The 25,109-nt window shown below is 36.6% G+C and overlaps 1 protein-coding gene across 1 annotated transcript; it reads left to right on the forward strand.

Annotated features, from left to right (window-relative positions):
- Nucleotides 1-365: 365 nt before the first annotated feature.
- LOC129754712 (solute carrier family 28 member 3) lies at nucleotides 366-20,755 on the forward strand. Its single transcript, XM_055750924.1, has 9 exons — nucleotides 366-846; nucleotides 10,982-11,107; nucleotides 11,232-11,291; nucleotides 11,775-11,961; nucleotides 12,351-12,537; nucleotides 12,606-12,759; nucleotides 19,347-19,960; nucleotides 20,025-20,533; nucleotides 20,606-20,755. The coding sequence occupies exons 2-9, from the start codon at nucleotides 11,069-11,071 to the stop codon at nucleotides 20,689-20,691; spliced, it is 1,836 nt and encodes a 611-aa protein (XP_055606899.1). The 5' UTR covers nucleotides 366-846; nucleotides 10,982-11,068; the 3' UTR covers nucleotides 20,692-20,755.
- Nucleotides 20,756-25,109: the final 4,354 nt, after the last annotated feature.

The following is a 25,109-nucleotide window of genomic DNA, read 5'->3' on the forward strand; positions in this document are numbered from 1 at the left end:
AAATGTCAAAAGTGTCAAAAATGTTTGAAATGACAAAAAAATTGTAAAATGCCATAAAAGACTATAATGGTAAGAATGACAAATAGCCTTAAATGACAAAAAAAAAACTGAATTGAAAATATGTATAACAAAAATATTGTTTTTGACATGTTTGCCTTTGTAATTTTCCTAGAGTCACTTTCAGAAGAAATATTCAAAACCACATCGGACGCCACTGGCAACCGTTATCTGACAACATACTCACCTGTGTACAGGTGATCCAGCTGAGAGGGTTGTGTGTTGTGTGTGCTGCTATCACATCAACCGATTGGTCCTCAACTAATAATGCGCCAATCAGTACGGGCCGCCAACAATGTGACACTGCCATTAATGCGGGAACCTCAGCTACGAACGGAACGGAACAGAACGAAACGGTTCGGAAATATCGAAACAACGACGTGTATCAAACCACCACAAGTTTCGGCCTTCGACGGTTAGTGCAGGCTAAAATTTACAGTCACCACCGGTTTAGTGAACGTTGATTGCTCTAGGTTTCATCGGTATCCATTTAATGAATGAGCTGTGGGAGAAAAATACAAACCCTGTAAACAACTGCCAACAACTTTTTGGGGGAATCCCTTGCGTGTGGATCACGATTGTTGATCTCATCGGTGAAGTAAAGTTTTGTCCATCAGTGATCGACATTTTGGTGATGAAAGCTTGAAGTGGTTAATCTAAGGTTTCAAACTGATTAAAGGGTGAAGTGTTTTGCGCAAAAATTTCGAAGAAGAGGTTCCATGAAACAGTTTTTCTGAGAAGACGACAGGTGGATTAGCATACCCGGTGATAGTCGTATTTTTACAACAGGTAGATATATGAAGCAAGTGATCATGCAAATGATGTGTAAATATGTGAAATGTGTCTCAATAAATTTTCTCCCGTGGGCGTCAGCGCCGACTAGCTTTATCTTTAATGTTAATGGGCTTTTAATGGAAATTAGGTTTTGGGAAACCTGATTAAAAATCAAAACAGTTATGAAACCGCAATTAAAATAAAGTGAACTACCTATACCGTATATCGTTGGATATAAATAACTCATAAAAAATTTTAAATTATGGGAAATCTTTTAAACTCATTAAGTTGGAATTTTCTGTAGAATTCCACCTACTCAATAGTTTATACATTCTTGGTTAACATTTTAAAAATGTTACCGGCTCAAATCAATAAATATTATGACTATTTTTGAATAATTGTATAAAAAATTTCGTGAGTGGGTGGTGATAGGTTAAAATATTAATGCTTGGATTGGATATTTACCAGGCGCAGTTGATGATTTAATTCAAAATGCAACGGTTTATTGAAGGTTTCGCGAGACTGAAAGAGGATTTAGAGCCACCAGGCCTTGTGGAGATTAAAGGAAGTTTATCTAAAAATGCGAAAAAGCGACTGTTAGACAGAGTTCCGTACTCGGACCTCTTCTAGATTGCCTGGTTTTATCTGGGCTTGTCCAGACTTTCAAGTACAAAGGGTGAAAAAGCCGGTATGAATATAATTTTACGCTGCATATAATCTCAAATATATCCCCGGATGAAACGAAACCCTCATTTCTGCGCTTGTGCTCTTTTAACGATATATTTGCCTCCAGTCAACCCACAATAACGATTCCTTTTTCCATGCGCTAAATGTTCCTGCAAATAACTAGTCAGTCAATGACAAGTCCTGTTTGTTGGCTGATTCATCCCAGATTATCAACACTGTCTACCGTCTCGATTTCCATCGGAAATCGAAGCTGAAACAAGACCACAAAACTCTCAAAAACTATATCCCCCTTCGAGATATTGGAAAGTGAAAATTTTATTAGCACAAATGCGTAGCACAACATAACAGCACTTGAGCGTCAACAACTAAAAATGTTGAAAAATGGTGTTGACGAATTGAGGGGAGTTTGTGTATGGGTCTGATTACTTACTTTAAGTTACTTAATGATCCCGCGCCGATCCTCCGGTGCAAAAAGGGTGATACGGTCAAAATTTGGTCAAGTGAAAACGTGTGTAAATCGGTGAAATCGTTTATTTAAAAAATCAAATTAAATATCTTTTTCAAGTTTCATTAGTATAAAATTTAGGAAAAATATTCAGTTAGGCTTCCGCTTTTCCAAGTCCGAATTGCCAGGCCTTACGCTTAACCCCTGTCATCAGATTTTGTACAGCCACCCTATCCACCTTCTTCGCCGCAGAAAGTCAGTTTGCCTTCAACTGCTGCTCGTTCTTACCAGTTTTTTTGGTCTTCTTCAGGTTCCGCTTGACAATAGCCCAGTATTTCTCAATTGGGCGAAGTTCTGGCGTGTTGGAAGCGTTCTTGTCCTTGGGAACCACCTGCACGTTGATGGCGGCGTACCACTCCATACCCTTTTTACCGCTATGCAAAATGCCAAATCCGGCCAAAACAGTACGGAACAACCGTGTTTCTTCAGGAAAAGCAGCAGACGTTTATTCAAACACTCTTTCACGTAAATTTCTTGGTTGACAGTCCCGGAAGCTATGAAAATGCTGCTTTTCAAGCCACAGATACAGATGGCTTGCCAAACCAGATATTTCTTTGCGAACTTTGACAGATTTATGTGCTTGAAAATATCTGCTACCTTTCCCCTTCCTTTTGCGTATAAAACTCCTGTCCCGGAAGCTGCTTGTAGTCAGCTTTGACGTAGGTTTCGTCGTCCATTACCACGCAATCAAACTTCGTCAGCATCGTCGTGTACAGCCTCCGGGATCGCGCTTTGGCCGTCGTATTTTGTTTATCATCGCGATTTGGAGTCACTTCCTTCTTGTAAGTCGATAGTCCGGCTCGTTTTTTGGCTCGATGCACGGTTGTAGACGATACACCCAGCTTATTTGCGGCATCTCGCAGAGAGAGGTTAGGGTTTCGCTTGAAACTACCGGCAACTCTCTTTGTCGTCTCAGTGGCTTCCGGTTTTCGATTTCCCCCCGATCCAGACTTCCTGGCTGTCGACAAACGATCCCCAAACACTATAATTACATTTGTACCGGATGATTTGGCAACTTTTAGCGATTTTGCCAGCTTTGCGTGCGAGTAGCTCGGAATTTCGCGGTGCGCGAGCAAAATTTTGATACGCTGCTCTTCTTCCTTGGACGGCATTTTGACAACTGAAGAGAGAATTCCAAAATCATAATAGGAGCAACATTCTACACACACACACACACCTTCAAAACGAGGGGGTTCAGTTTTTTTAAATGCAAAATTGAAAGAAATACATCAAGTTGATATTGACCAAATTTTGACCGTATCACCCTTTAGGGCCGTGGTAAAAGACCTCCACTGTTGACGATCCGGAGCCAGCGTCTTCGTCTGGTCCCAATCAAGATTCTCGTCGACAGTTCGGATTTCAGCGGCTAGACTTTGCCGCCACGAGTTTCTGATTCTGCCTCTTCTTCGATGTCCTTCTGGATTCCAATCTAGCGCCTTTACGCAGCGTGAGCCCAATCCATCTCCACTTACGTTCCCGAATCTCGGGAATCAAATTCCTTTGATGACACCGGCGATGTAGTTCCTCATTGCCAGGCCACCAAGCGCGGATGACATTCCGCAGGCAGTGGTTTACAAATACTTGCCGTTTTCGCGTCGTTACCGCATATGTGCACCAAGTTTCGCACCCGTACAACAATACGGATTTAACGTTTGAGTTGAAGATTCGGATTTTTCTTCGTAGAGAGATCTGGCTTTACCGCCAGATGTTTCGGAGACTCGCAAACGCAAATCGGGCCTTTCTGATCCGGGTTTCGATGTCTTTCCTGGTACCACCATCAGGCGATATCTGGCTACCAAGATACTGGAAGCACTCCACTTTCTCAACTTGTTGCCCAGCTACCATGAAACTGGAGAGATTTCCTGTGTTGATCTCCATCGACTTGGTCTTTCCGACATTGACTTTGAGACCTGCTGCCTTAGAACTTTCGGTTAGGTCGTCGAGTTTGCTCTGCATGTCCGGTTGTGTTTGGGCAAGCAAAACAATATCGTCAGCCAGGTCAAGGTCGTTCAGTTGCTCCATTGTGACATTGGCGCATGGCATAAAAGTGATGCGCTCTTTAATGGTTTTACGCCCTGGAGTACTTGCCTCTTTCGAACCAACAAGTGATTCTGTTGGCAACATTTTAAAAAACAATCCCGATTCGTCAATCTGAGCAGTAAGCTCTCGATGAAGTATTTCCTCGTGAAAGTTCTCCAAAAAACCCTCAACACTTCCTATATCGCTCGACAACGCTTCGCCACATATCTTAAGCTTGCGGATACCATAGCAATTTTTGAAGTTTTGTATCCAGTGCAGTGAAAATTTAAATGAATCTGGGACGTTGCAACTTTTAGCAAATGTTTGAGCTTTGACTATGAGCATGGTCGAAGAAACTGTTTTGTTCAGGCGTCGTTGGTTAAGAAACCAAAGAAACCAAATTTTTATACGCACCTGTGGAAACGTATTTGAAAGTCTTACCAATACGACACGAGGTGTTGGATGCCGCACGAAGTATGGAGTCAGCATTCTTTTGAATTTTTCTGACGGTTGTTGGATGGATGTTGTACTTCTTCGCGATGTCTGCTTGCTTCGCAACCTTGTCCTCAAGATTCCGTAGGATTTTGACTTTTTCCTTAAGGCTGAGCGAGTTTCGTTTTTTTTCTCAATAGCCAGTATTTTTGGAGACATCTGTAAATTGTTAAAGAAAAGCCATCTGCTTTGAAAACCATACAATTTGAAGCACTTAGGATAGTACAAACCTTGCTCTACACAGTGCTTAGCTATTAATGGTGACGCTTTTTAAAGTTAGTTATAACGAAGGTTCTTGATGGTGTTTCCGATATTACTGTAGCAAAATTGTTAAACGTACCTATGTATTAGGAAACATTATTTTCAGATTTTATTTGGCGTTTAGAACTTACCTCACCAGCGGTTGGAAGCAGAAAGAGGTTGTTGAATATTGACACCTAATCATGAAGCATTTCTGTAATGTTGGCAGCAGTGAGCTGTCAACACGTGCTGATAGGTTCAAGATGTATTAAGTTTAAAGTGATCTAACTTATGTGATCAACTAATTCTGCTGTTTTGCAATTGCATATCAATCCTGCAGCTACGCACCAACGGTTTTTCAAATGGCATGTACACAATCCATTGTATGAAGGGTGTTTGTAAACAATCACTTAGGGTTGAGTTCTTGAACAGGTCCTCCATTTCATTTGACGCCTCAAGAACTCAAATCGGTCAAGCGGTCATCGAGAAACGTGTGTGACATTATTTTGTAACATACACACACACATACTCACATACAAGCACACACATACACAAATACATACACACATACATACACACATACAGACATGTTCCGATCTTGACGAACTGATGAGTCGAATGGTATAGGACACTTGGCCCCTCCGGGCCTCGGGTCGAAAGTTGGTTTTTCAAGCGACATGTGTACCCTTCTTTGTAAGAAGGGTAAAAAATAAAGAAAAGGGGTCAATGTCACCCCTTATCACGGTATTGTCATAAAATATCGAAATAACAAGTAAACGGACAGTAATCAAATCAAAATTGAAATTATTTTCAAGACATTTTTTCCCCGATTTTGTCAGGTACCCTGTTTTGTCAGCCCTAAATTCAAGATGGGGCTGACAAATCGGAACTTTTGTGTGACTTTTGGTTGCTTGGGTAGAAACTGCCGTATAAATTTATTTAATTCGCAACTAACTTAACCCATTCGAGACGGCGACTTTTTTCGAACGCGTCCCCCAGGAGCGAAAAATTTTTATTCTTTGATTCGATCAATTTTTATCTGAAAAACATGAACACATTGAAATTTTCAATATTTAATCGTAGATTCCGAAAAAATGTCCATTGCACACCGTGTGTGCAGTTCGCTCCTCGTAATAAAATTATTTCCAGGAGCCGCATTGCACACACGGTGTGCAATGGGTAAAAAAATAAAAATACACCATTTTAATCATATTCAACATTCGTTTCAATTTTTGTTTGGTTATAAAAGTAAGAATATTATGCAAAGAATATTATGTAATCTGGTTTAAATCAGCAATAAGATTTTTTAAACTCTTTCCAATGAAAATGTTTCTTTTTTCGGAATTACGGACCATGTCAGGACTTTGTCGGTACTCAAATTTTTCTTCTGTGGATTTTTTTTCTATTCGAGAACTATTTAAGTTGTCTAACTTTGTAAGTCCAGCTCACTAATTCTTATGATAATTTAGGACTATATTTCATAAAAAGTATAGATTTTAAAATCCAGTGTTTATCACATAATCTTGCGTATATTTTACTGAATAGCACCCACCTTGAAAGAAGGGTGATTTCTCCTACATTTTATGGAAGGACATCGAAAAGAACGCTAAAATTTCAAAAATGTAAGTACAATATAAAACTAGAATTTACTAAAAAATCATAAATTAATTGTTGGAAACATTCCATGCAAAAACATTAAAATCATAGATGATGATATTATTTGCAAACTCCATAGAGCTAAAGTTTATATTATTAATTTTATTTTTCAAATAAATTGTTTAAAAGTAACCATTGTTTAGCTTTTTTTATCATTCGTTTAATTGAATTGCTACCGCAAACAATGTTTTCAACTATAAGATAGAGGTTCCAAGAACACCTTTGTGAAAGTAGAATTTACTTAAAAATTCCCCGCCAAGGGAAATGATTAACGTTAATTAATTAACGCTCTAAAACTTGAGAATTTAAACTAAGACTTAACAATACGTAATTCACACAAACGCTATAGGACAGGTTCTAGATGAATATCAACATCAGTTATTATTCCCTTACCATAGTCTAAACAATCACCGACGCACACTTCCACAACAACAACACAAATAGCCAGCAATTATCTGAGTCGAAAAAACGAAATTCTGTCTGCGCTGCCTAATTTTATAAGTCATTTCCATCCCCAGATATTTTGCAGACATTTTCATGCACAGTGAAACCAATGCCAAATTACGTTTACCTATGCTTTACACTTTGTATTGGTTCAAGAACCATCAAAATTGGTCCACTAGTTTATTCAAAATCATGAAAAAGTTGAAACTACTTCCATTGCACACACGGTGTGCAATCGGTCTTATAGCCTCGGAAAGTCATTGCACACACGGTGTGCAATCCGTCTCGAATGGGTTAAACGAACATCTTCCAAACTCAAGTACCAGATGGCTACTTATGGTTTTATTGTCCTCAAGTGTTTAAAAAAAAAACATTCAAACACTTTTTCGATAGATTACAACCAGATAAAAATAAACGATCTTCCCGAACTAAGCGACTCTAACTACCGGGGTCTGGTCCTCCGACCATCTAGCAACCTAACCAATCTAATAAAAAACTACTGAGGTCAGCTGGGAACATCTCGCTGGAACCGATGTGTTCTCCCATCAGATTGCCACATCTCAGGATTCTAATAACTGCATCGATGTTGGGCTGCAATGGGAACTGCAATGCTGGCACTTGGAGTTCTCGTGAAGATGCAGCATAATGTTGATATTTCGCGAAATAATCTGAGAATGTGTGTCGGTCGCTGATTCACGGTAACTCTACAATGTTGAATGGGCTATCGGGCAGGCTTCACATGTGACTGAATAAGAGGTAGGGTAAAACTGTACAAAACGCACCAGCTAAGCATAATTGCTATTTATAGCGATACCAATCGTTTAAGAACCGAATTGAAAGTTGACGACGATTCAAGGATGAAATTTACGTATTATCGAAAAGAAAAAATAAGATATAAACTCGATTTTGACTATTTTTTTGTGAAAAAACTAAAACAGCCAGAAAACAAACCGCGGGGTAGAATGCCAAAACTAGTGGACAGAACGCACCAATAAGGAAGGGTGGTAAGAAAAAGAACATTGATTATACGGAATATAATTATTGAAACACTAAATGTTTAATTACATGTTCATCGTATTTTTGTAAACTACCATTCTTTGGCTAAAAATCATTTAGTATTGCTAAACTCATCGAAAATTTCGCTTTTCAAAATACACTTTTCAATATCCTTATATTTAAAACGCCTTCAAGTAGGCAACGAAATTCAATTTTTTTGACTGATATAGCGATATCGCGGCAAACATGGCGGCTGATAATTTTTTCGAATCGAATATTGGTGCACCGTTTTAACTCGAACAAGGACGAAATTTGTTATAATTATGCATTGTTATCGTAATTTGGGAGTCAGCAAATAAAAAGAATGGCATTTTGTTTTGATATTCAGGTTTTCTCAAAAGTTAACAGCATTCAAAATTTGAGCGTAAAACACGTGGTCTTGTGGGCATTCTGTCCCAATTTTCCTATGATTGATATTTCTATGAAATTTGTAGGAAGTTAATAAAATACAACAAAATATTTATAGTCTTCCGAAAGTGCACATGAGTGGTAAAGCGATAAGCTGTAGTTTGGTCAGATTGCGTAGGCTGTTTTACCATAAAACCTTATATGTTACTTATGAAAAATTACAATTTTCACGCTGATTCAATTAATTCCTCTGTTTCTAAGAACTAAAGTAGATTTTGTGAAATTTTCATCTATTGAATGATGAAAAAGCTTGTTTGCTACAATAAAAATGAAGAAAAACATCATTGGAAGCCGTAGGTTAGTGTATATTTGAGAAATAATGACATGGGCCATCTTACCCCGCTGGTGCGTCTTGTACAGTTTTCCCCTACTCGAGAAATATGAAGACCGTTTCCCATAAGTGCCTGATTTGGACTTCTGAACGAACATAAATATTCTGAACTAGTAGCATAAAACATTTTTGTGCGTTCAAAGTACCTTTAAAAATCCAGCCATCAATTTGGTTCATCGTGCTTTGAAGACCTACGAACTTTGTGGTTGCATGTGGAACTTCCTACGAACTTGTTGGTTGCATGCATAACTTGATCTGTCAAGAGAGAACCAGCGCTTTATTTACGTTTGAAACATTCGTTTCTCCCAAAATGTCGCGAATTAAAAAAGAAGTTAAAATTCGTGTGTTGGACATTTGGATGCGAGAGAAGGGCATTTCGATGAATGAAGTGGCGAAACGTTTCGGTATTCATCCGGCGAGCATAAAATCCATCATCCACAAGTTCGGGGAACACTATACGTTCGATGATTTGCCTGGAAGAGGCAGAAACCCAGGACCATCTGACCCAAATCTGGACCGTAAGGTAATCAACCTCATCAACCGGAATCGATCGATGTCCATACGGGATTTGGCGAAAAAAGCTGAGACATCGATCGGAATGGTACAGCGGATCAATCAGAAGCGAAACAACCTGAAGACATACAAGAAGCAGAAAGTGTCCAAACAAATGGCTGAACAAAAATCACGAGCCAAAACTAGAGCCCGGAAGCTGTATCATCGTATTTTGCAGAAGCCAGATGCGTGCATTCCCATGGACGATGAAACTTATGTAAAAGAGGATTCCAATTCTCTTCCGGGACCACAATTCTACACTGCAGCTATTGGGGAGGATGTGAGTGACCACGAGAAGTCGATTGAGGCGGAAAAATTTGGCCAGAAAGTGCTTGTGTGGCAGGCTATCTGCTCCTGCGGATTGAAGTCGGCGAGTTTCTTTACAAAACAAACAAACAATAAATGCCAATATCTACCAAAAGGAGTGTTTGCAGAAAAGGTTGCTCCCACTATATAAGAAACATACGACTCCACCATTGTTCTGGCCGGATTTGACGTCAGCCCACTACGCTAAATCCACTCTTAGATGGTTTGAGTATAACGATGTAGATTTCGTTGAGAAAGATATTAACCCACCAAACTGCCCCCAGCTTCGCCCCATAGAACGATATTGGGCTATCGTCAAGAGAGTTTTCAAGAAGGATGGTAAGGCCAACAGGACCATGGCGGTTTTCAAGAAAAATTAGAATGCTGCGGCCAAAAAGTGTGTTGTACAAAACCTAATAAAACGCGTCAAGTCGAAAGTCCGAGAATATTATCAATAATTACTTTTTTACTTGTATTTCTTTATAAACTGTAAGAATAAGCTCTTTAAAATACTTCCGAACTGTTTCTTTGTTTGAATCATCAATAAAATCAATACAATGAAAAAGAGTGTATTTATAACTTATTTTCGATACACTCCTTAAACTAGAATTTTAAAGAAAAAGTAAGGTACACATTTCACACAGAGATGTGTAAACTCGCTTCAGAAAAATCGTTCTGCTGATTTCTTCCGAGTTTAACGCGTTATGTGCAGATTGATTTTTCTTTGTTCCAATCACTACGTCAATGCTCAGGGAACGAAGCTTTCGTTGTCCGACCAGGGTTGCCAATATGCCAAGATTTGCCTGATTTTTGGAGGCCCAACCTTATAACCTGATAAGCCTCCGTTTTCCTCTGATTTTTGGAAATATACCTGATGTTCCTTGATTTTTGTGAACATGATGGATAATGGGTAGTACGGAACTGTTTATTCGAGTTTATCGGAAGCTCGCTTAGTGATGCTTTCCGAGTTGAACCTACCGATAGCATCATTGCAGTTAGAGTTTAACGAAATTTATTCGATCTGCATAAATGGCGAAGTGCGAGTATGTAGACCCGCGGTTTTAATATGTCTGATTTTGCAAAAAGCAAAATCAAACTTTACGAACTTACGATTAGTTTAGATCTGCGATTTACGGTGCCTGAATTTAATTAACTTCGATTTATTAAAAACCTTAATTGTATCAGGTTCTCACTGGTCCCTACTGCACAAATATAATTTTGCCAGCATCAAAAGATAAAAATTGATGCTAATTTTGGAATGTTTACATTTTGCAATTTATTATGTTTTGGTCATATCTTTATACCTTAAGCTCATGAAAGTCAGAATGCTATATTTAGCATTTTATTAGTCCTGTTAGGAGGCCAAACTTTCCTGAAAGACGAATATAACGTGGAATATGAACACAGGTAACAAAACTTAGATTAAAATAAGTCTATTATCTCGTCTTTTTCAGAATTGCTACAATCATCTCTTAAGTCAAATATGTCGATCTAACAGATCTGGGAAAGTTTAGGCCCTTAGAGAACTAAAATCGAGAAAAATGAGTGGAATACAGAACGAAGCTTTCGACTACGACGCGGTAAGTTATCAAATCATTGGCATTTACAACGTTCGCTTGTAAAATAATTAAGCCAGCTATTACCTTAGACCTACACAGGAGTGACGTTATCTCAAGCAATGTTTTTTCTTAATTCTTTTCCCAGAATGGCTCCAGCGAACAGATATTACATCGTAAAGGTAGCACGACGCCCATCGACGCACAGGTGAGTTCGGTAGAGACAATCTTATTACGCCTAAAATGTCATTGATAAGACTTGCAATCCATAAAGCTACCTCACATTCTGTCGATTGGTGAAAATCAAACAATAACTCATTAATGACGGCCGTTCCGGGATTCAAATCATGTGACGACGTGAGCTCAATAGCCTTCGAATTGACACCATCGATAGGCATCACATCAATGATTCCATAACGGCCATAATTCCATAAGTCTGCCACAAGGTTTTTTTTTTATTTTTTGTTTAAAAGTTTCAAAAAATGCTCAACATATCCTGTTTTCACCATCATAACCCAATTTTAACTCTCAATGCCTCAATCATGATACCTTATTTACGGTTTAATCACCCGATAACGAATAGCCCCCACAAATGAAAAAAAAAGATTAGGGAGGATTGGCTCGTGCCGACAAGTATTTACCTCCGTACGACGATAATTGTAGCTTATCTTTCTGATTTTCTTTTCTTCAGCAAGGAGAAAATGCCCTGACGTCACAATACTCACCCCCAAGTCAACCGGAGAGGGCAACCCTATCCGATAAACTGAAAAAGGCTGTTGAAAGGCACAGAGGCGCCATCAGGCTTGGCTGGATAGCAGCACTCAACGCCCTGGTCATCGTATTTTTTGGGTTTGCCACCAATGAATACGTGAGCAATGGTAAGCTTCCAAAATTGTTAAAAAAAATTGAAAATCATAGCTGAAAATAAAAAAAAATATTGATAGATAAAAAATAAATCCTACCACTTGAACTTGATCTATCTGCGCATTTTGCTGGATGCTCTTCATAACAATGTTATAAAACGATTTACGTATCGGTATAATTTATTGTCATACAATCGTAGGGGGGCATAGTAACCTTCTTGTGCTCAATTCACACTCTTAAATAGATAACCTTATCTGCAATAATCACTTCAAAATCCCATTCAAAAATTGCAAATTCCCCAGTAGACATGGCCTTTAATCGCATTTCCGGCTTAGGGCGAAGATCGTATAAAACGATTCCATTTTCATTCAATCGAAACTGAATCATAGTTCGAAAATTTCAGACATATCCTGCATTGAAGGATGTGGCATGCAATGGTGCACCGGATACGGCTTTCTGGTACTGCTGTTAGGATTCATCTACTTGGGTCTAGTCTACTACCAGGTGCTGAAACCTACTCTAAGGAAAGCTTACGTAAACAACATCGGCAGACCCATAACAAAGTTCCTGGGTAACGTGTTCAGTAGTTTGTAAGTGGACTTTGAAAAAGATTTAAGTCCCTTTTAGTTCAACATTAACTAAATTTCACTTGTTTCAGATACGTTAAGCTGGGAGCCGCAGGTATTGTGGTGGTTGGGTTTGCGATCTTCTGTTACTTTGAAACGCGAGATGAGCCGGAGCGACTTATGGCTCTGGCCGGTATGGCAACCCTGTTTGGGTTGGCTTTTCTCTGCTCCAAGCATCCCACGAAGGTAAGACACAAATTTTTGTGTATGACATTGATCATTGAACTCGTGTGAAATGTTTGCCATTTCAACAAAAAATAGTTGCGTTAGATTGTAATAACTTCTCTTTTTCCAAATTTTAGATTCAAATACTTTAGTTTAAGAATTTAGAAAAAAAAAATGGAGACTACTGGGTTTTGAACAAATTGAAGACGTGAATCTTGGATGCCCTCGGATAACTTCCATAATCATGTCTTTATTATTTCATTTACATGGTTTTTCGTCTCAGGTTATGATGAACATTCATCCAATTCACTTGGTCCACGGCAACCGTTCTCCAACTTGTGAGCGAAAGACGTGTCTGCGTGAATCTCTGAATTGAGATTCGTAAAATCACGACAATGGCGTAGTTGGTAGAGTAAGCACAGAGTGCGTAGATGATGCTACGAAATATTTGTTTTGATTCGGCCTTTGCAAGAAAGACGGATTGCCACAGGGAGCGCAGATTTTTCAGGCTGCTGCTCCGAAAAAAAATTTTTTGTTTCGGCCTCCGTAAGAAAGACGTATTGGACATCCGACATACGCTAGATCTTCTCGGGCATCCGACATACGCCAGATCGCGCTCCACTTGGTCTAACCACCTCGCTGTGCCCCTGGCCATCACGTTCCCAACGGATTGGCAGCGAACACCTGTTTTGCAGGACAGCCGTCCGGCATTCTCGCAACATGTCCTGCCCAGCGTATCCGTTCAGCCTTCAACATCTTCTGGATACTGGGTTCATCGTAGAGTTCGTGGTTCATCTTTCGCCTCCACATTCCGTTCTCCTGTACGCCGCCAAAGGTGGTTCTTAACACTCGTTAACACTCCGATTGAGCGCAGGCCTTTCTCGAGCAATATCCACGTTTCGTGCTCGTAGAGAACAACCGGTCTAATGAGCGTCGTTTACAGGTTACAAGCAAAGGAAACGAAGTGTTATTCACGTGCACATCCGGAAATCTCCAATTTGAGCAGTTGACAACAGTCTTCAGACTAATCCAACTAAAAAAAAATTGTGCGAGGGCAATTCTTTCTCACGGCTGGTGTCATTGTCTGCGATCTCCAGCCGTCGATCTTGACCTTGTTATTACTGGACAAGTAGGGTCGATCGGTCTCCGATCCGCAGGCCAGCAAATACTTCGTCTTGGACGTCATCAACCCAATCCTTCCTGCTTAGCGTTTCAGTTTGCGGTAGATCTCCTCCACCGCCGCAGATGATCTGCCGACTATATCAATGTCATCGGCAAAGCAGATAAGTTGACTGGATCTGTTGAAAATAGTGCTCCGCACTTCGCCCAACGCTCGTCGCATAACACCTTCAAGCGCCATGTTGAACATTATGCAGGGTAGACCATCGCCTTGTCGAAGCCCCTGCACGATTCGAATAAACTCGACAATTCGGTCGATTTAGCTACTCTCGTTAAAGTAGTTCCTTATCACCCAGCCTTAATGGTCTCATTCGATGTCACCAGATCTGTAGCTCCGGTTGAGGAAACATCGTCCTTCTACCAAGACTTCAAGAACGTTTACTTTGAAACTATTCATCTTGCCCTTAATTCCATCGAATGGCAAGTTGAGCACGATATCTCTGATCCTAGTGCAGGAGCTGTGACTCTTCCCAACATACTCAACTACATAATCGACCGCCATGTGCCGAAACGAAGCGTAGCTACCAATTCACGCGCTCCCTGGGTTACTATTCAACCAAATCAATTACGACGACTGAAGACGGCTAAAAAGTGTACGCTTCGGAACTACAACAAGCACAAGTCCCATAACCTTGGGGTGATTTAGCCTACCCACACCACTGAGAACCCGTCACGAAACGCCTCAGGGTCGGCAATATCCGCGAGATAGCTAGCGAAAGGAAACACTGAGTCTTGAAGAGACGAACTTTCCACACTTTATTGGCAATATTGCTCTGATTTCCGATTCCTGCTGCGCCGGCATCCAAGCAGTTAAAAGGACCGTTGTCTTTGGCCGCTTGAAGACCCTAAGCTTGGGCTAGCAGCCATGACGGTGCTTATCGACAACAATCGGCCTCAAACTGCACGTGCTTCTCGTCCTCCGATCAGAAAACTTCAGGTGAAACGAAACAGGGGCCATATTGGCGCAATGGGACAGAAAGCAAGGGTATTAGGCGGTCACTTTTCACCTGGTCGTATAATAAAACTTTTAACACGGGTTCTATCCGACGCTTTGGTTCACTATCACAGTCAACATTTCCTGTGAAGTGATCGCTCTAAGTAAAGGGCATTGTCCCCGGAACTAGGATACGACCCAATCCTGGAATTACACCTCCGCCTGTTCAGATCAGCGGCATCTGTTGTTCGCCGTCGTGCTCGTTCGTTGACTGGGTTATTTCATGCTCGTTGTGTCGATGATGGATGATACGGTACGCCTCCTCTCCACGCCAGCACTTCATCGCACATTTACACAACTTCCACAATGATTCCCAATGATCTTAAGCTTCCAACACACGCACTGGTTACAGTCCTCCTCACTAGGGACGAGTACCGCAAACTGAACTCAGCGTACAAAAAAAGCAGTAAGCGTTGCTATCAGAGCTATCTACATCGACTTCAGCGCAATTTCAAGAAAATCCAAAATCTTTTTGGAAATATGTCAAAAACAACGTAAGGAATCTGGGCTTCCGTCTCAAATGTTCTTGGACGCTCGCCGAGCAGTTTTCTTACATTTTCACATATGGGTCCATTTCTCCAGAGCAAATGAAATGGCTGTGAGAAATGTCTCACCTCTGGATTCCTCCGTAATTGGTATTCCAATTGACGATGCAGCCATTTTAAAAGCAACAACGAAGCAAAAAAATCTTCCTCTACGGGTCCAAACGGGATACCTGCTAGGTATATTTTCGAAAAGTTTTATACCTACCACATTTGCTGACGCCTATAAGGAATATTTTTCGAGCTTCGCTGGACGTCGCAATACTCCCCGCACTTTGGAAAGAAACTTATATGTTCCCTGTTCACAAAAAGGGTGATAAGAAGGGTGTGAACAACTATCGTGGAATTTCACTTTATGTGCAACTGTTCGAATTGGTTGTTCTGGATCCCATCTTCTCGTCCTGCAAACAGTATTTCCCCGACGAACAGCACGGGTTCATGCCAAAAAGATCCTCTACTACTAATTTTTTTACCTTCACAACAAGACATCGATCTATTCTAAAGCCAGTTCAACACGTTTGCTTTTTTGTGTGACACCAACTTCCTGCCCTTGAATCCCAGTAAATGGGCGGTTATATCATTTTCTCGCAAGCTGAACCCTCTTCATGTGAAGTACACTCTCGAAGACGACAAAATTTCCCGAGTAGACCACAACAATGATCTGGGCCTTATTACGTTGGGAATTAAGTTGTCGATAAAGCTTCCAGGATTTTGAAGGAATGTATCACCTGTTTGGTGCCCATTCTATCAAAACGGAACCGAACAAAAAGAGGCTTCATACGATATGCCCTGCGACACTTGAACTGGCAAGATCTGGCAAGAACCCAATTACGAAAACCGTTGCCACTTGATAGACTAGAACACGCTTCAAGTTCGTTGGAACTCTACAGGTGCTTTAATCGTAGCGGATCTCCTTGCATCGAGGATTGACTCTCCCATGCTGTTGGAAGCTTTTCCTCTCAGCGTGCGCTCCCGTGGATTGAGAAACCAAAATGTATAGCTCTATGCTCCATTCGGTTGAACAACTATGGAGCCAATATAGCGCTGTGGTAGGAATTTTCAAAACATTTAACCGCTTTGCAGATTATTTTTACTTTAACGATCCTAAGTTTACTTTCCAAGGAAAAATTATAGCTGTGTCGAGAAATGTGTAGATATAAATAGCTTTTGATTAATTATTTTATAAAGTTATCATTAGAATCAACATGTGATCTGATGATGTTTTGTACAAATATACAAATTCACCAAAAATCCGCACACAGCACTGCGTTCCATTCATTGTCGCCTTGATTAGTCTGGTCAGCTTCCCGAAGAAGCCGTCCTCGTTCATGATTTTCCATAGCTCGTCACGGTCGATCGTGTCGTATGCGGCTGGATGAATAGATGGTGCGTAGGGACTTGGTGTTTATTTTATTTTTTATTTTTTGGTAACAAATCAACGGATCACATGTTGATCCTAATGATTAATTGGATACAAAACAAAATAATTAAAATTATGAAAAAAGGATTACACAAACTACCTTGATCTTAACACTGTTAAAATTTTTCTTCTAAAGGAATCCCTAGATGTATCAAAATGTATGAAATTTAGAGTAACGGTTAAACGTCCTGATCACGCTGATCAATGCACAATTTGCCCCGTAGTTGCTTTGACAATGTTGAATATAGAGTTGTAAATTCCGGTTCCGTTGTCCTTGAGGTCGGACACTAATGTTCATTGATTCCAAATGCGAAGGACAGTCAATTTTCGATGTCAAGATATCGGAGACAATTAAGGCCCGACGGGCTTGTAACGTGTCTAGCTAGACCAAGGAGGCCTTAGCGGTTCTCATAGCCTGGAAGGTGGAAAGGGTCAGATCAGTTCAAATGGCGTAGAGCATACCGCATGAAACGTCGTTGTAATGCTTCGATCCGATCAGCGCCATTCTGATAGAAGGGGCTCCAAACTGCCGATGCATATTCCAGGATGGAGCGAACGAGGCTGCAGTAGAGCCTTTTCAAGTAGAATAGGTCTCTGAAGTCCTTCGTCACGCGAAAAATAAAGCCCAAACATCGAGAAGCTTTATCCCCTATATCGTTTGTACGTGTCTTGAAGTCAAGTTTTTGATCAAGAATTACACCTGAATCCTTGATGTGGTTAACACGAGCAATTAAGGGCAACGCAAGGCAGTTGTTGTTGCACCAGGTAGCGAAAAGGTCGAATTATCTTTGTAGTGAAGCAGTGTCTTCAGGGCCTTTGATTGCGTTGAACAATTTCAGATCATCAGCGTAGGCGAGTTTCGGTCCGTCAAACAATAAAAGAGCGTCATTGAAATAAATGAGGAACACAATCGGTCCTAGATGGCTCCCTTGTGGAATCCCGGAAGTAGCAGGGAATTGTCTGGAATACGAATCCTCAGTTCGGGTTTTCTTTCGAATAGGTAGTTTCGGAACCAGTTCAGTAGACAACCCGAGTTTTGCAATAGTAATTAAACCTTGTCAAAGGCGGCTGACAAATCTGTGTAGATTGCGTCAGTTTGGACACCAGCTGTAAAACTGTCTTGCACAATGGATGTAAATTTCATTAAGTTCGTACTAGTTGAACGCTTGGGCATAAACCCATGTTGGTCAATGGAAAAATACTCCTAGCAAAATGAGGAAATGGGCTCCAGAATTACCAGTTCGAACAATTTTGCAATTGCGCATAGTTAAGGCGGATATTCCTCTGTAGTTATTTATATCCGTTTTGTCACATTTTTTGTGAACAGGAATCATATAAGCATCCTTCCACATCGAACGGTAAATAGCGAAGCTTGAAATATTCGTTTTATCGGAGACAATAAGTGAGGCATAAAGCGTTTCAGAAATGTGGCGAGTATTCCGTACGGTCCCGAGGAAAAAGAGTTTTTCATTTTAGCAGTCGCCTTCAAAATAGTTTCCTCTTCTATTGCAATGATGTTTAAAGATGAGTTTAACGAAGGGCGGTAACCATTTGATCGGCAGAATTTAAACCAGTGGTGAAAACACTAGTGAATTTTTTAGCAAGTAGATTACATATATCGGGATCCGAGCTTGCCGTTTCGCCCTCCAAGAGCATGTTGTTTGGTAGTCCAAATTCCTTCCGCTGGTTTTTGACATGTTTTCAAAACGATTTAGGACTTTTCTTGAAGTTTCGTTGCAGTCGCGTCAGATAGTTCTTGTAGCATCAAGAGCTACTTATACGCAGAATTAAGTTTACGGTATTGGTCTTTAGCGCTTTGTGATTTATGCCTATTATAATTGCAAAGGGCTTTGCTTTTCAAAGTTTTAATCTGACGTAGTTCTTTAGTGTAACCCAGGGAGCTCTAGAATTTCCAGTTAACAAACGTTTCGGAACTTGAGGATCAAAAGTATTATTGATGATACGAGCTCAGTTTCCCAATCTATAGAGTCTAGCACACCAGCGATAACTAGAAAGTCTGTATTTTTATAATTATGGTAGAATGCAACTGGTTTATGAGAAGAGAAATCCGAGCAACCCGTTCTTTTGTTTGGTTCCGACACTCGTGGGTCGTCGGCCTCCACCCGATCACTATAAAGCTGTACCAAGCTCGTGAATCTTTTAACCGGTATTCCGGATCATCTGTTAGAAAATATTGTCACTTAATAAAAATATTTTGACTAAGCTTCGCTGTAGTTTATTTTTCAATGCACCGATTTCTTCGAAAGATTGATCGGAATAGGTTGCTGAAGTTATTTGATTTTAGTAGAACTGTAACTGTATATTCCTCGCATTTCTATACCGGTAAAATAAAGTAAAAAAACCGAAAAAATTGTATGAGACAAAATAAGTTCGTTGTGTGATTCCCAGTTAAATATAGAGAAGCAGTAGATAAAAGACCAATTCACAAAAACGATTTTTCTTCTCATCCCAGATCAACTTCCGTCCGGTTATATTCGGCGTCATATTCCAATTTCTGCTGGGATTGTTCTGCATCCGCTGGGAAGTGGGTCGAAGCATATTTAGCTGCTTCGGCGATAAGGTGGCCACCTTCCTAAACTACTCCAATGCCGGGGCCGGTTTCGTTTATGGCGATTTCCTGGTTAACAAGGAAGGAATCTTTGCCTTTGCCGTCCTATCTGTGATATATTTCTTCAGCTTTTTCATCTCTATCCTGTACTATTTGGGGGCGATGCAGTGGGTAGTGTTGAAGCTGGGTTGGATATTGCAATCCATTTTGGGGTCTACCGTTTGCGAGAGTGTCATCGCTGCGGCCAACATCTTTTTGGGGATGAGTGAGTCCCCGTTGCTGATTCGACCGTACCTGAAGGATTTGACGCATTCGGAAATCCATGCCATCATGGCTTCCGGTTTTGCCACCGTATCCGGAACGGTGTTGGCTGCTTATATTTCCTTCGGAGCAGAACCGGCTCATTTGATCACGGCCAGTGTCATGGCTGCACCGGCAACGCTTTGCTTCGCCAAACTGATCTATCCGGAGACGGAAAAAAGCAAAACCAGTTCCGATAACATTCAGATGGAGAAATCGTAAGTTGTGGTCGCTTAAACGAAATTCAAGAATTCTCTAACAACATTTCTTAAACATTTACAGGGAAGACTCATCCATACTGGATGCTGCAGCGAATGGTGCTAATACGGCCACCGCACTGATCCTCGGCATCATCGCCAATCTCATCGCCTTCGTGTCGTTTATTGCCTTCATCAACGGAGTATTAGGCTGGGCTGGGGAACTAGTAGGTCTTGAGGACGTCTCGTTGGAGAACATCTTTGGAACTATATTCCGACCATTGGCCTTCGTGATGGGAGTCCCTTGGGATGAGAGCTATTACGTTGGCAAACTGATCGGTATCAAATCGATCGTCAATGAGTTTGTGGCTTACCAGAGGATGGGCGAGTTCATCCAAGCCGGAGCCATTACGAAGCGGTCGACGGCCATTGCGACCTATGCCATTTGCGGTTTCGCCAACCCCAGTTCCCTGGGAATCTCGATTGGAGCCCTCAGCGCAATGGTTCCCAGCAAAAGGAACATGATCACAGCGGTAGCGCTGCGAGCTGTCATCACCGGATCAATCGTGTGCTTCATGACCGCCTGCATAGGAGGTGCGTTACATTCTAAATACTTTAGCGTACTTCTTGTAGCACTAATCATGTCCTTATTTTCTGTATCCATAGGACTGCTGATGGATGTCAACTCTTTCAACAGTGTAACAACCGCCCCCCAGGGAGCTGTGCTCCTCAACTCGACTGGTAGTTTTTAGTGTGTTACAGTTAGTTTTTAGGTTAAGAAAATGATAGGATAACTAAGCCAGTGGAAAAATAAAAAAAATACATCTATTTTATTTTCTATTGTGGGGTTCAAGCAATCCGAATCTTCAACTCAAACGTCAAAATTTGTAAATCTCTGTCTGCGGAATATAATCCGCGCATGGTGGCTTGGCAATTGGATCTCAAACGAAGGACTACATCTCTGATGTCATCAAAAGGCGCTTGAAATCGAGATTCGGGAGCGTAAGTGGAGATGGATTGCACATGCGCTGCGAAAAGATGTGAACGAGATTTGCAGAGAAGCGCTTGAGTGGAATCCAGAAGGACATCAAAGGAGAAGGCATAATTTTATTTTAAATTCTTCGAGATCGTTGCTAAGCATTGATTTTTGACAAAAAATAAGGCCCCCATTCTAAATAACAGTTCAACTTCCTTTAACTTGAAAAAGCATTATTTTTTCGGAAAATGCTTTTAGTGGATTACAAACTTGCAAATATGCAAATGTCAGAAACTATTCAAGAAGGCTAGATGCTAATTTTTGTTTAAAAGGTATGACAAAAACAAGAAAGTGAGATTGTTCTCTTCATACAAACTCCAAAAAGACAAAGGTTTCATAAATCAGAAACATTTTAACAAATTTAATAATTCAAAGTTTACAAAATACAAAAAAATTACAAAAAACTAAGAACAATAACAAAATTTACAAAACTTGAAAATTAAAACATTTCTAAAAATAACTTAAATTATCTGAAAAAGAAAGTTAAGGAAACTGAGCAATAAACAACGAAAATTAAAAAAAAACTACAAAAAAATTAAATTTACAAAAATTACAAAACACACCAAAATTTAAGAATAAACAATAAGAACAGTTAATGAACTACCAAATTTTAAAAAGATATAACAACTGAGGAAATAACAAAAATATTTGGTAAATGGACAAAAATTTCAAAAATGGCAAAAATTACAAAATATACGAACATTTGATGGATTACAAAAAGACAAAACAAACATTAAAACAAAAATGACGAAAATAACGGAAATTACAATTAATAAACCTGGCAAAAATGTCAAAATTTGCTAAAGTAACGAATATCTATAAAATAAACAAAAATTACAAAATGACAAAAACAGAAAAAATAAAAGCACAAACACTAAAAATTAAAAAAATTAACCAATTCACAAAAATTACAAAAATTACAAAAAATTACAAAAATTACAAAAATTACAAAAATTACAAAAATTACAAAAATTACAAAAATTACAAAAATTACAAAAATTACAAAAATTACAAAAATTACAAAAATTACAAAAATTACAAAAATTACAAAAATTACAAAAATTACAAAAATTACAAAAATTACAAAAATTACAAAAATTACAAAAATTACAAAAATTACAAAAATTACAAAAATTACAAAAATTACAAAAATTACAAAAATTACCAAAATTACAAAAATTACAAAAATTACAAAAATTACCAAAATTACAAAAATTACAAAAATTACAAAAATTACAAAAATTACAAAAATTACAAAAATTACAAAAATTACAAAAATTACAAAAATTACAAAAATTACAAAAATTACAAAAATTACAAAAATTACAAAAGTTACAAAAATTACAAAAATTACAAAAGTTACAAAAATTACAAAAATTACAAAAATCACAAAAATTACAAAAATTACAAAATTTACAAAAATTACAAAAATTACAAAAATTACAAAAATTACAAAAATTACAAAAATTACAAAAATTACAAAAATTACAAAAATTACAAAAATTACAAAAATTACAAAAATAACAAAAATAACAAAAATGACAAAAATTACAAAAATTACAAAAATTACAAAAATTAAAAAAATTACAAAAATTACAAAAATTACAAAAATTACAAAAATTACAAAAATTACAAAAATTACAAAAATTACAAAAATTACAAAAATTACAAAAATTACAAAAATTACAAAAATTACAAAAATTACAAAAATTACAAAAATTACAAAAATTACAAAAATTACAAAAATTACAAAAATTACAAAAATTACAAAAATTACAAAAATTACAAAAATTACAAAAATTACAAAAATTACAAAAATTACAAAAATTACAAAAATTACAAAAATTACAAAAATTACAAAAATTACAAAAATTACAAAAATTACAAAAATTACAAAAATTACAAAAATTACAAAAATTACAAAAATTACAAAAATTACAATAATTACAAAAATGGCAAAAATTGAAAAATTACAAAAGTTACAAAATCACAAAAATTACAAAAATAACAAAATTTACAAGAATTACAAAAATTACAAAAATTACGAAAATTACAAAAATGACAAAAATTACAAAAATTACAAAAATGACAAAAATGACAAAAATTACAAAAATTACAAAAATTACAAAAATTACAAAAATTACAAAAATTACAAAAATTACAAAAATTACAAAAATTACAAAAATAACAAAAATAACAAAATAGCAAAAATTACAATAATTACAATAATTACAAAAATTACAAAAATTACAAAAAATAATCGAAACAAAAAAAAAAATTACAAAAATTACAAAAATTACAAAAAAAAAACAAAAATAACTAAAAAAAAAAGACAAAAATTACAAAAATTACAAAAATAACAAAAAATACAAAAAATTACAAAAATTACAAAATTTACAAAAATTAAAAAAAAATACAAAATTTACAAATATTTCAAAAATATCAAAAAAATCAAAATTACAAAAATTACAAAAATTACAAAAATTACAAAAATTACAAAAATTACAAAAATTACAAAAATTACAAAAATTACAAAAATTACAAAAATTACAAAAATTACAAAAATTACAAAAATTACAAAAATTACAAAAATTACAAAAATTACAAAAATTACAAATATTACAAAAATTACAAAAATTACAAAAATTACAAAAATAACAAAATTACAAAAATTACAAAAATTACGAAAATTACAAAAATTACAAAAATTACAAAAATTACAAAAATTACAAAAATTACAAAAATTACAAAAATTACAAAAATTACAAAAATTACAAAAATTACAAAAATTACAAAAATTACAAAAATTACAAAAATTACAAAAATTACAAAAATTACAAAAATTACAAAAATTACAAAAATTACAAAAATTACAAAAATTACAAAAATTACAAAAATTACAAAAATTACAAAAATTACAAAAATTACAAAAATTACAAAAATTACAAAAATTACAAATATTACAAATATTACAAAAATTACAAAAATTACAAAAATTACAAAAATAACAAAATTACAAAAATTACAAAAATTACGAAAATTACAAAAATTACAAAAATTACAAAAATTACAAAAATTACAAAAATGGCAAAAATTGAAAAATTACAAAAGTTACAAAATCACAAAAATTACAAAAATAACAAAATTTACAAGAATTACAAAAATTACAAAAATTACGAAAATTACAAAAATCACAAAAATGAAAAAAATAACAAAAATTACAAAAATGACAAAAATAACAAAAATTACAAAAATTACAAAAATGACAAAAATTACAAAAATTACAAAAATAACAAAAATAACAAAAATAACAAAATAGCCAAAATTACAATAATTACAAAAATTACAAAAATTACAAAAAATAATCGAAACAAAAAAAAAATAAAAAATTACAAAAATTATAAAAATTACAAAAAAAAACAAAAATTACTTAAAAAAAAATGACAAAAATTACAAAAATTACAAAAAATACAAAAAATTACAAAAATTAGAAAATTTACAAAAATTAAAAAAAAAATACAAAGGTTACAAAAATTTCAAAAATATCAAAAATTTCAAAAAAATCAAATGATTACAAAAAAGCAAAATTACAAACAAAACAAAAATTTCGAAATTTTCAAAAATCACAAAAATCACAAAAAAGACAAAAAATACAAAATAACTAAAATTACAAAAATTACAAAAATTACAAAAATTACAAAAATTTCAAAATTTACAAAAATTATAAAAATTACAAAAATTACAAAAATTACAAAAATTAAAAAAATTACAAAAATTACAAAAATTACAAAAATTACAAAAATTACAAAAATTACAAAAATTACAAAAATTACAAAAATTACAAAAATTACAAAAATTACAAAAATTACAAAATTTACAAAAATTACAAAAATTACAAAAATTACAAAAATTACAAAAATTGCAAAAATTCCAAAAATTACAAAAATTACAAAAATTACAAAAATTACAAAAATTACAAAAATTACAAAAATTACAAAAATTACAAAAATTACAAAAATTACAAAAATTACAAAAATTACAAAAATTACAAAAATTACAAAAATTACAAAAATTACAAAAATTACAAAAATTACAAAAATTACAAAAATTACAAAAATTACAAAAATTACAAAC

This window comes from Uranotaenia lowii, chromosome 3 (assembly GCF_029784155.1).
Source record: "Uranotaenia lowii strain MFRU-FL chromosome 3, ASM2978415v1, whole genome shotgun sequence".
NCBI classification, from domain to species: Eukaryota; Metazoa; Arthropoda; class Insecta; order Diptera; family Culicidae; genus Uranotaenia; species Uranotaenia lowii.

Bases quoted from the DNA above. Each gene is read 5' to 3' on its own strand.
- LOC129754712 (XM_055750924.1), top strand. From the start codon at position 11,069: ATGAGTGGAATACAGAACGAAGCTTTCGACTACGACGCG. The intron at 11,108-11,231 runs GTAAGTTATCAA...TTCTTTTCCCAG, and splicing joins AAGCTTTCGACTACGACGCG to AATGGCTCCAGCGAACAGAT. The intron at 20,534-20,605 runs GTGCGTTACATT...CTGTATCCATAG, and splicing joins CATGACCGCCTGCATAGGAG to GACTGCTGATGGATGTCAAC.